Source organism: Panthera tigris, chromosome C1 (genome assembly GCF_018350195.1).
Source record: "Panthera tigris isolate Pti1 chromosome C1, P.tigris_Pti1_mat1.1, whole genome shotgun sequence".
NCBI classification, from domain to species: Eukaryota; Metazoa; Chordata; class Mammalia; order Carnivora; family Felidae; genus Panthera; species Panthera tigris.
The window spans coordinates 104445158-104456866 of NC_056667.1; the positions used below are offsets into that span (position 1 = coordinate 104445158).

General features: G+C 59.9%; 1 protein-coding gene and 1 long non-coding RNA gene across 5 annotated transcripts; one reads left to right on the top strand and one right to left on the bottom strand.

Moving 5' to 3' along the window:
• The first annotated feature begins 240 nt into the window (after positions 1–240).
• Positions 241–10794, top strand: ADAMTSL4 (ADAMTS like 4). Of its 3 annotated transcripts, none has more exons than XM_042994033.1 (18): positions 241–324; positions 2788–2892; positions 3077–3134; positions 3416–3768; positions 4000–4675; positions 4924–5026; positions 5757–5893; positions 6256–6460; positions 6693–6865; positions 7019–7130; positions 7234–7419; positions 7615–7744; positions 8086–8290; positions 8635–8811; positions 9102–9308; positions 9421–9600; positions 9873–10017; positions 10170–10794. In XM_042994033.1, the coding sequence occupies exons 2-18, from the start codon at positions 2873–2875 to the stop codon at positions 10304–10306; spliced, it is 3204 nt and encodes a 1067-aa protein (XP_042849967.1). In that variant the 5' UTR covers positions 241–324; positions 2788–2872; the 3' UTR covers positions 10307–10794. The 3 variants fall into 3 exon arrangements, with proteins under 3 accessions (XP_042849967.1, XP_042849969.1, XP_042849968.1); XM_042994034.1 differs by lacking the exon at positions 241–324 and adding an exon at positions 581–690; XM_042994035.1 differs by lacking the exons at positions 9873–10017; positions 10170–10794 and having other exon boundaries at positions 9102–9545.
• Positions 6454–10872, bottom strand: LOC122240853. Of its 2 annotated transcripts, XR_006220578.1 has the most exons (5): positions 10788–10872; positions 9091–9265; positions 8629–8678; positions 7258–7408; positions 6454–6585 (listed from the first exon to the last, which is right to left on the bottom strand). It is a non-coding gene; the product is annotated as an uncharacterized LOC122240853 (long non-coding RNA). The 2 variants fall into 2 exon arrangements; XR_006220577.1 differs by lacking the exon at positions 7258–7408.
• Between the last annotated feature and the right edge of the window lie 837 nt (positions 10873–11709).

Below are 11709 nucleotides of genomic sequence, written 5' to 3' on the forward strand. Positions count from 1 at the left end.
CGGCTGCCTCCGGGGCGGGCAGGGACGGCCCGGATTTCGCCTGAGCCGTCGGCGGGCGCCAGCACACAGGGGCGGTCAGCGCCCGCGCCCCGGGTGGGTGGCCTGGCCGCGCGGGGGGCGGGGGGCCGCCGAGGGGCGCGGGCTGGGCGCGTGGCGGGCGGGGCGCCGGCGGGCGAGGGCGGGCGCGGGGGCGGAGCCGCGGCCAGAGGCGGCAGTGTCCCGAGCCCGGCTCAGGGGCCGCAGTGGCCGCCGCGGAGCGAGGCTGCCTCCAGGGAGCGTCCGGGCGCAGAAGGGTTAACGGGCCGCTGGGGCCGCGCGGAGCAGGTACAGACCTCCCCCTCCCCCGCCCCGGGAGCCCGGGCCCCGGCCGCCCTCTCTCCCCGGGTCCCGTTAGAGCCCCCGCCGCGCTCGCCAGCGCCCGCCCCCGCGCCCCGTGGTCGCGCCCCAGCCGCGACCCCAGCCCCAGCTCTGTAGCCTCGGAAGATCTTCCAGTCCCTGGGGTCGAATTTCTGGGGAGGGCGTTCTGATCCTGTGGAGCTCTGGCCCCATCACCCGGGCGGAAAATCAGCCAAAATTCCTACTAAGTCACGGAGCGAAGTTGGAAAACATACCCAGGACCTCCCCGCACGCGCTGGCGCCCCCTGCTCTCCTCCAGGAGGGGTGTTCCTCCAGGAGGGGTGTTCCTGGACGGTGTGTGCCCCTGCCACCCCCTCCAGTTCTGGATATGGGGCTGGGGACCCTGGGAGGGATGCCGACGGGTGCCCTTGATCCAGCTCAGCCTGATGATTCGAAAGGAAGGACACCTGTTGGAATGGTCGTCCAGGACCCAGGAGAGGCTGGCACAGCGAGGACAGAGTTCTGACCCAGGCTAGGGAGTCTCCAGACAAGCCCTGAAACATGCTGTTCCACCCCCTGCAGCAGTGACCCATTTCCCAGAAGTGGGTCCCTCTGGGGATGAAGGGTGTGGCCCTTCCCAGGTCTCCCCTTCTTGATCCTCACTGGCCAGTGTGGAGGTGTGGCCAGGAGGAGCCCAGGTTTGTCCAGACCAGTCTCCAGCCTGGCACCAGGGTGACCACTGCTGACCTCTCCTTTCCTCACCCTGGGCAGAGAGACACACCAGATGAGGAACATGCAAAGGGGGAGAAGCACAAATGTGTGTCTGTTTCTGCAGCGGAGGGGGTGTCGGCCCCCTGCCCAGCTGTGCAGGGGGTGGGGTAGGACTTTTCCAGAGAGGGAGCCAGGCCTGGCCAGGGCTCCAGGAGTTCACGTCACCCCCACCCCCACCCCTCACTTCTCCAGGGAGCTGCTGAAGCCAAACCCAGCTCAGGATGGGATTATGTGTACTGGGTAGACCCATAGAGACAGCAAGATACAGACCCTGGGGGGAGCAGAGAGAAGCAGAGGCTGAGAGGGAGTGGAAAGGGTGGGTGCCCAGCAGCAGAGAAGGGGCAGACAGTGATCACACCCCCATCTCTCCTCTTCAGCATCAAGGCACAGAGTCAGGCAGAGAGCTGAAGGTTTGGGTGGACCATTGGCCCTTCTCTGGAGCCCCTACGCCCCCATCAGGGTGGAGCTGGTGACCTCAGTGGCCAGCCCAGCCGGGGGGAAAAGAGCAGCCATCAGCAACCCCTTCCCAACCCCAAGCAGCTGAGGTGACCCTATGCACTCAGGCTCGTCCTCCGCAAACCTTCCCTCAAATTTCCACGTCTTGGGGTCTCAGGGAGGGGAGTGGGGCTGAATGTTGCTACCCCCAAGCACATTCCTGCCCTCCCCTCTGCCATTTTCCTGCCCCTGAGCTGGCCCACCTCAGCATTAGCTCCTTGGATTCCTCTCCCGGGTGCCTTTCAGATCCAACAGAAACATTTTTTTTTTCCTGGAAAGCAGAACTAAGAGCGGGTTGAAGAGTGGGGGTGGGGAGGGCTCGTGGGACGCAGCAAGGGGCTGGAGGGGTGGGGCAGCTGTGGCTTTGAGACCAGGGGAGGTTTCGGAGCTCCACCTCCCTGCTAATGGAAGCTAGACTTGAGGAAGGACTTCCCGGCTCCTCAGAGTGCGAGGTGTGTGACTGGGGAGCAACGGCCCCTCTGGCTGCATCCCTCCTGCCTGGGGGCCCCCCTGCCCATCATGGTTGCACCTGAAATGAGCCTTCTTTACAGGGAGGGGTCCCCTTACATCGCAAGGGGAAAATCACCTGCTTCTCTACAGATTAAACCATTGGCCCACTTAGTTTATCCCTGGGCTAGAAAGTGTTTGAGGCAGAGATGTGCCTGGGGCTCCAGAAGGAGCTTAGTTTTAAAGGGAAGAAAATGCTGGGGGGCAGGTAGGATATGGAAAGCCCAGAGCGGCCTCCTGTCACCTCCTCAGAGCCGGTATCTGGCATGTCCTCGCCCAGGCCTCCCTCCTCAACCCTCTGGGACCCCTGGGAGAGCGGGAGGTGGGACCAGAAGAAAATCATCTTAGGGGAGATGTGCGCGCCTGTGTGGCCTGTGTGGCCTGAGCTGGCCTGGAAACAGCCCCTGGTTGGGATGGGGGAGGGGCTGAGGAGTTCCTGCAGGCTGAGGGGAGGGGACTGGGCCACAGTCGGGAGGCCGAGGTCAGACCCCCACCCTCCAGTCTCGGCAGGCGGGAAGGGGCAGCATTCCTTCCCGCTCTCACCCTTAGTGTCAGAAAAGGGTGGGACGCCCCCCCTCCCCCAACCTCCATCCTCATTCGATGTCCTGAGGAGCCATCCCTGCCAACCCCAGCGCTCTGGACACTGGAGAGGTAACCACCGGGCTTCTGTCCCCGCAGAGCGCGCCCCCTCCACGCTCAGATGCCGGAGTAGCGTGTTTACTTCCGGTCCCCTCTCCCGGCCTGGGGCTTCAAGGGAGGAGCGATGGAGAAGTGGGCGGGCAGGTAAGCGGTGGGGCTGCCGGCTGGGGGGGCGGCTCTGCTCCTGAAAGTGACGGACAGGCCACTACTGGGCGGGGCGGGGGCAAGTGATGAGTGACTTCTGCTTTCTGAGAAGCTGGCATCAGGATGCGGGGAGCCTGCTGGGGGTGGGGAGGGTGTTGTGACACCTCCTCTGGCCGGTTTGCAGGTCCCAGTTGTGCCTGATGCTGCTTCTGTCCCTCCCTGAGCTCTGCCTGGATCAGGAGGTAAGCCAGGCACCAGAGGCTGGGACCCTGCCCCCTTCCTATCCTCCACCCCACTCCTACAGGCCTTGGAGTGATGGCCCCTTTTGCATTTGCCCTCCCAGCCTCCCTCCCACCCCCCCCAGCTCACTAACTCTTTGCCAAATAACATCAAGTCTCACCTGTGCTACCGAATGTGTCCTCAGGCCAGTAACAACAGCCCCAGCCCTCAGGCACTGGAGTGGATACTCTGCACAGTTCCGCGACAATCCTTCTAATTTTGTCTGACCTTTTTGTCCACATAGGTGTTGTCTGGACACTCTATTCAGACACCCCCTGAGGAGGGCCAGGGCCCTGAGGGCATCTGGGGTCCTTGGGACCAGTGGGCCTCTTGCTCCCAGCCCTGTGGAGTTGGGGTGCAGCGCAGGAGTCGGACCTGTCAGCTCCCTACAGCTCAACACCAGGGCCTGCCCTTCCCACCCCGGCCCCCAAGACATCCAGAAGCCCTGCTCCCCCAGGGTCAGGGCTCCAGACCCCAGACTTCCCGAGAAACCCTCCCCCTGTACAGGCCACAGCCTCGGGGAAGAGGTGGCCCCTTTCGAGGTCCTGCTTCCCAGTTAGGGAGAGCAGAGGCCCAGGAGATTCCAGCAGCCCGGAGGTGAGGCTGGGATCCAGGGAAGGGTGGGACTTGGGTCAGGGGCGGGGCTTGGGACTGAGGGACCGGGAGTAAAGGATGCGTGGCAGCGGGAGGCTTATCTTTGGCGCTCGAAGTAGACGCCAGGAGGAGGGGGGGACGGGGCGGGCCGGGGAAGAGGCTGGGTCGGACGGAGCTGGCCTGAGCTGTGACCGCTACACCTTCTCAGTAGAAGTGTCTGCTACACCTTCTCAGATCCCAAGTTCGAGACCCCATCAAGCCGGGAATGTTTGGTTACGGGAGAGTGCCCTTTGCTTTGCCACTCCATCGGAACCGCAGGCACCCCCGGAGGCTCCGCAGATCCGAGCTCCCCCACACCTCAGTTCTTTCATCCTTGACTCCAAGAACAGAGCCATCTTCCACAAACCACACAGCTCAAGCTCAGCTCCCTCCTACAGAACCGTCTTCCCGCCCCCTGTCCCCCCCAGCAGAGCCCCAAAGCCCCCATGCTGCTCAGACAGAGGGGCCTTCTAGAACCAGGCCTGCCCCCACACGGCCCCACCTCAGAGCCTCTGGCACAGACATCCTCTTGTCCATCCCCTCCCCAGGGGACAGTAGTCCTTTCCACATGCCCCCTCAGCCAAGAATGCCAAATTCCCAGGGTCGGGCCAGTCTCCAGGTGCCAGACAGGCACCCTAATCCTTTCCTTTCTGCCCCTCGGGGCAGAGGTCACCAGAGCCAGGAGCACTGGAGTCCTAGGGGGAATCTTCAAGGGTCCCTCACGGAGCCTGCCCCTCACTACCCAGATGGCTGGTTGCCTCTGCTGAGTGCTGGTCCCCACTCCAGTTCCCTCTGGAGCCTCTTTGCTCCCAGTAGCCCTGTCCCAAGATGTTCTGGGGAGAGTGAGCAGCTGAGAGCCTGCAGCCAAGCGGTGAGTTCTTCCTCAGACCATCCCCTCCCCAAACTTGCAATTCTGCTCCCCTGACCCTGAGTCTGGGGCCTCGGCTTGTCAGATCGGGACCTGAGGGAGAAGGGCCTTGGCATCTGACCTCCTCAGGGTAGGGGCCTCGGAGCTTTTCCACAGACCTGACCTTCCCTCCCACACCCCCAAATCCAGCCCTGACCCACACCCCCATTTTCCTCCCCAGCTTTGACTCCTCTGTATCCCCCCCACCTCAGCCCTGCCCCCCTGAGCATCCAGACCCCCGGGCCCTGCAGTGTGCAGCCTTTGACTCCCAGGAGTTCATGGGCCAGCTGTACCAATGGGAGCCCTTCACAGAAGGTGAGGTTTGTAGCCCCCCTGGGGAAGCTGAACTGGCTTAAGATTGGGGGATGGCAGGAAGAGGGAGACACCCAGCCCCTCTAGATCTCCTCTGGAGGCCCTTGTATTTCCCTTTTGTGAAATATTTTCTTTTATTTCCCAGGGCCAGGGCCAGGGTGAAGAGACAGCACAGGCACAGAAAGGGGAGTGGGTTTCCAGACAGGGCGCAGCTGTCAGATGACAATGGGATCATCAGCAGAGGGATCAGGCTGGGAGGGGGAGTGTCCAGAGGCACCTTCTGGCTGGCCCCCTGTGGGAAGTCCATCCCAGGAGGTGGGGTGGACATGAGAGGGGCACGGTCAGGGAGGTCCCGTTCAGTGCGACAGCAGGGCGTGGTGCACCGTGGGCCCTGGCTGCTGTTAGACCACCTGTTCCCAAGTTCCCATCCACTTGATTTTAGGCCTGTGTCGGCTTGATGCCAAGAAACCCTTTGTGAGCTCGCGTGATCATAGGTTTCAAGTATCTCCTCTCTCACGATTCACAGCCTCTTCACTGGTCTCCGTGACCTCAACTGATCTGACTCAACTTTTGTGTGACCCTCAAAGGAACCTTTGAGAAAATACAATTGTCATATTCCCTTCATCCTAGTGACGTAGTCAACCTCAGGATGCCCTATAGCTAATTGGGGACCTTTGCCAGCTGGCCTCTCGCCAGGGACCTCAGCTAACCACCCTTCTACCCCGTTTCTTAGTTCAGGGCTCCCAACGCTGTGAGTTGAACTGCCGTCCTCGTGGCTTCCGCTTCTATGTCCGTCATACCGAAAAGGTCCAGGATGGGACCCTGTGTCAGCCTGGAGCCCTAGACATCTGTGTGGCCGGACGCTGTCTGGTGAGGGAGGATGGTGTGTCTGTGTGTGTGCACACGCACGCACACACACATATAGGCATGCACACACAGTCTCCTTAGTCATCATCACAGAAATAAAACCCTAGGCTGAGATTGCACAGAGGAAAGTTCTTCCCTGCCCAGCTGGAAGTGAGAACAGAACCAGGAGGTGAACTGTAGGAAGGACCCCCTCAGGCATATACACACTTCGGTGGAGGGTGGCTGGGGCTGGTGGGCTGGCAGAGAAACACATTCTCACTTGCAGTAAAGATCAAGGTGCAGGGCAAGCTGGAGAGTCCGAAGAGGATGAGGCTGGGGTGCGGTGGTATCTCGTCTCAAGCGGCCCCTGCCTCACTCTCCCCCAGAGCCCCGGCTGTGATGGGATCCTCGGCTCTGGCAGGCGTCCGGATGGCTGTGGGGTCTGTGGGGGTGATGATTCCACCTGCCGCCTCATCTCAGGAAACCTCACTGACCGGGGGGGCCCTTTGGGCTATCAGAAGATCCTGTCGATTCCTGCTGGAGCCTCCCAGCTCCAGATCGCCCAGCTCCGGCCCAGCTCCAACTACCTTGGTGAGTTCTCTGGATTCCCTGAGTCTTGGGTCTCCATTCCATTCCTGGTCTCCTGGTTCAGCCCTCTACACCTGCTCTGAACACGGCAAATGGGCCAAGCAGAGAGAAGTCGGGGCCTCCTTGCCCTGTGGAGAGAGCGAGAGAACGGGGGCATCTGGGGCTCTGCATGGCTTAGGGAGTGCTAGGAGAAGGACATCACGACTGATCTGGTGTCCTGATCTCCAATCTCCAGCCCTTCGAGGCCCTGGGGGCCAGTCCATCATCAATGGAAACTGGGCTGTGGATCCCCCTGGGTCCTACACGGCCAGTGGGACTGTCTTCCTGTACAACCGTCCTTCTCGAGAGGAGGGCAAGGGGGAGAGTCTGTCAGCCAAAGGGCCCACTACCCAGCCTGTGGATGTCTACGTGAGCTTGGGGCCCAGGAAGCTGGACTGCTGGGGGGTGGTGGGAGGCTTTCCCTCTGAGGGCAAAGCTGTGGGTCTCAAGATGGAGGGAAGGCGAGTGGTATGCCCTTATTGCTTCACCAGACAATTCATTACCTTCTCTTTCTCTTCCCAGGTGATCTTTCAGGAGGAAAACCCAGGCATTTTTTATCAGTATGTTATCTCTTCACCTCCTCCAGATCTTGAGAGCACCACCCCAGAGCCCCACCTCCCCCACCTCCAGCAGGGTAAGACTCTGCTCCCCAGACCTGGGATGCAGGGAGGGTCTGAAAGGGGAGTCTGGAGGCAGTGGGGTGCATTTGATTCGTCTACTCCACTGTCCTTGCATAGAGATTTTGAGGGTAGAACCCCCACCTGCTTTGGCGCCCCGCCCTGCGCGGACCCCAGGCACTCTCCAGCGTCAGGTGCGGATCCCCCAGATGCGTGCTCCACCCCATCCTAGGACCCCCCTGGGGTCTCCGACTGGATACTGGAAACGAGTGGGACACTCGGAGTGCTCAGCATCCTGTGGGAAAGGTGAGACTTCGTGTACCAGCCTGGATTCCGGGCACCCACAGCCCAGATCCCTGACTTGGCACGCCTGATCCCACACTCAGGAGTGTGGGTCCACACCTTGACTCTGTGCCAAGTCAGATTCCAGTGCCTGGGGCCTCACTGACGCTGGGCTCTGAGCCAGACTGCCTCCCCTGGTTTCCTTCTCATCCCTTTCAGGTGTTTGGCGCCCCATTTTCCTCTGCATTTCTCGTGAGTCAGGGGAGGAACTGGATGAACACAGCTGTGCCATGGGAGCCAGGCCCCCAGACCCCCTGGAGCCCTGCCACGGTCCCCCGTGCCCTCCATAGTGAGTATGATCCCCAGGGAGGGCTTGGGTCCTAAAACACAGCAGCCGTCCCTGCTCAGGATCCCACCTGCATTCTGGGCCCAGTACCCAAGGTCTCCTGGCTGCAGACAGACAGCATGTCAGTAGAAAGGTTTACATTCCCCAGACAGCAAGAAAACCCCGGCAGCCTGAGCCCCACAAGGGAACTCAGATTCCAGGTTCTGAAGATGCTCCTTCTCTGTGGGGCCTCCCCACCCTAAGCCCATCATCCCTTGCCCCACATATGGCAGCCCCACGCATCTCTGTGTCTCTGTTTTCTTCCTCTGTGTCTCTGCCTCTCCCCTGCCCCACCACGCCCACAGCTGGGAGGCTGGCGAATGGACATCCTGCAGCCGCTCCTGTGGCCCTGGCACCCAGCACCGTCAGCTGCGCTGCCGGCAGGAGTTTGGGGGGGGTGGATCCTCCGTGCCTCCGGAGCGCTGTGGACATCTCCCCCGGCCCAACGTCACCCAGCCCTGTCAGCTACGCCTCTGTGGCCATTGGGAGGTTCGTTCCCCCTGGAGCCAGGTGAGTGGGACTGGGTCAGGAGGCTGCCAGAATGGGAAGAACCCTAGATGAAAGGCACCAGTGAGTTAAAGCAGTGGTTTTTCCATTTTTTTTTTTTTTAATCAGCAGAAGCTTTTTGACTGACAAGATCTCTTGTGAGACTCCCATCTATAAAGCAGATAAGACACTGAACCAGGGGTTCCGGCCCAGAGCCACCTGCTCAGCCTGCCCCTCAGCGCATAAAGCCATGTAACTGCCCAGTTAGGGACGAAAGGCAGGTCCTGGTTCCCAGGCCACAGACCTGGAGCTGGAGGCTAGGGAGGAAGCCTGGGGGTCCAGGCTCTGGGATGCTCTCTTACCCTCAGTGCTCTGTGCGGTGTGGGCGTGGCCAGAGGAGTCGGCAAGTTCGCTGTGTGGGAAACAATGGTGATGAAGTGAGCGAGAGGGAGTGTGCATCAGGCCCTCCACGGCCCTCCAGCAGAGAGCCCTGTGACATGGGGCCCTGTACTACAGCCTGGTTCCACAGCGACTGGAGCTCCAAGGTGGGCCCTACACCCCTTATCCAAGTCCCACATCCCTGGTGCCCCACACCCAGGACCCTTCTTTCCAACACATGTCAGTACACATAGTACACGTCAGTAGCCCTACTGTGTGCTAGATGCTGCTGATGCCAGAAACTCAGAGATAAGTGAGCAAAGCTCACATTAGGGTCCTGGATTCCCAGCACAGGTTCCGCTTATCTGGCTGGTACCCTGGGCACTCCCTAACTCTGGGGATCCAGGACACACCACCCTCACCTCTCCTCCTCCCCTACCCATCACCTTCTCAACAGTGCTCAGCCGAGTGTGGCACAGGAATCCAGCGAAGGTCTGTGGTTTGCCTGGGGAGCGGGGAGGCCCATGGGGCGGGCCAGGAGGAATCAGGAGCAGGGACCAGTGAGCAGAGCTGTGCGCCTGGAAGCCGTCCCCCTGACATGCGTGCCTGCAGCTTAGGACCCTGTGAGATGACTTGGTGCTGGTACACGGGGCCCTGGGCTGAGGTGAGCCAAGAGCCTGGGAGGGGGGTGCCCATTGGTGGGATTCCCTGTGGGCCGGTGGGAGTGATTCCTGTTCTTTCTGCCCCTTGCACACCCTCCCTTTCCTGTGTATCAGTGTTCCTCGGAGTGTGGCTCTGGCACACAGCGTAGAGACATCATCTGTGTGTCCAAACTGGGTACTGAGTTCAACGTGACTTCTCCCAGCAACTGTTCCCACCTGCCCAGGCCTCCTGCCCTGCAGCCCTGTCAGGGGCAGGACTGCCAGGACCGGTGGTTTTCCACGCCCTGGAGTCCGGTGAGTGCCTGGCTCCCTCACCCTGCTCTGCATGGACTTCCAGGGAAAGGGGGGCTCCTCTTATGGTATCCCCACTGCGTCCCAGGATGAGGCCAGCTGCGATGGTTTACCATTGTCTTACTCCCTATAGACGTGGGGCACCTGTCCATGTGGGATTTCACAGTGTTCCAGGAGAGCCCCCACCCCCCATACTACTTTCAGGGAAGGTGGTGGGGTTCAGGAGAAGCCTAGGTAACAGCGAAGGTCTGATTTGATAGTCGGGGTCTCCCCAGTGTTCTCGCTCCTGCCAGGGGGGTGTGCAGACAAGGGAGGTCCAGTGCTTGACCGCCAACCAGACCCTCAGCGTCCGATGCCCTCCTCACCTGCGGCCGTCCAGGAAACGACCCTGTAACAGCCAGCCCTGCAGCCAGCGCCCCGGTAAAGAGCCCCTTTTTCTCCCTAACCCCAGTACACTGGACTTAACTGAAGTGTGGGGGAGATGAGAAAGGACCAGTGGGAGTGGGCACTGCACCTCCAAACGGAAGGGTCTGGGTGACTGTCTTGTGCCCCCTGGCCTCCTCTGTCCCCAGATGATCAGTGCAAGGACAGCTCTCCACATTGCCCCCTGGTGGTACAGGCCCGTCTCTGCGTCTATCCCTACTACACAGCCACCTGTTGCCGCTCTTGCGCCCATGTCCTGGAGCGTTCTCCCCCAGAGCCCGCCTGAAATGAGTCCAAGAGACCCTCTCCTCATGGTTTCCACCATCAGTCACCCACCCATCAGCCCACTCTATATCCTCTGGCTCTCCAGCCTGCCCTAGTCTCACCAGGGATGTCCCCTAGGGTGGTTGCGGGCGGCAAGATAACCATCATGATGTGTGTGTGGCTGGGTCTGTGTGTGGTTGAGGGGATGTGTGCACATAGGCCCCACGTGTGTATCTGGGTCCGCGTGGATGTGTGTGCTCACACACATGTATTCTCAAAAAAAGAGGTTAAACTGAAGAGGAATGGGGAGGGACCATGCCTGTTTCTCTGAGACTTTTCTAGGCTGAGAGCTCCTTAGTAATCCAGACTGCCTGGTGACTGGCCTCTCCATCAACCCCAACTTTGTGCCCTGCACTTCAGTTCTCATGTTCAGGCCTCACATCTTCTAAACCACCCATTTGTCCTCCAACCCCTCCCCCCATACTTAGTCTCTCTATCCCTACCTTTCATAATCAGCTAGGGATGAGGGTCAGCCACTGCCAATCCTGCTTTGCCCCAGGAAGAGAGACTACCTCCCCAGAGCAGGGACCAGCTGGGCAGAAGATGGAAAAAAGAAAGGCTAGAACAAGACACCCTAGCCCCTGCTCCCGCTCCCCACCTCCTAAAATGATTCCCACCCCAGAACTAATTTATTTTTTATTAAAGATGATTATGACAAATGAGAAAGAGGTTCTTTATTGTCCTGATGGGAACCCAGCAACTTGGGCCACCTAGACAAGCAGTGTGAGGTCAGAATGAGGGGTGGGAAGGGGAACAGGGCCTAGAGCCCAGGCGGAGAGTCTGGGCCCCGAAAGGCCAATGAGTGAGCCCCAATCATGGGAGAGGATCCTGGCCAACCTAGGCCCTGCAGGTTGGTCACTGGCCACTAGAGGTCACCGCTTCTCCCGCTTTAGGTAAAGAGTTGGAAGCTTGCTTCCAGAGCTGAGGAGAAACTGCAGGGCCTATGGTGGGTTTCTCAGTAGGCCAAGTCTTTCTATAAAATCTCTCGGAATCTAGTAGCCCTGCTGTCAATGGCAGCTGGCTTTTAAGGTTTTTTTTTTGTTTTTCCCGTTCTCTTTCTTTGGCCCTGCCTGCCTCCCCCGTCTTTTCTGCTATCACTCATTTATTTCTCTATTTGGATCTTGGTTTATTATTGCTTTTGCTAGGGTAGGGGGAAATAAATTGATTTATGCCCCTCCCCCTTCCCTCAGCGGAAACGGCTGGAGGAGGAGGAGCCTGGCCTGGCTCTAGGGGTTGAGGGCGGGGTTGAGGGCGGAGCCAAGGCAGTACTGGATGTCCTGCCAAAGACACATTCTTCAGAGATGTATCACGCTTGTCTCCTTCCCTCCTTCGCCCTTGTCATCTCTCAAGGTAAATAGCTTGCTA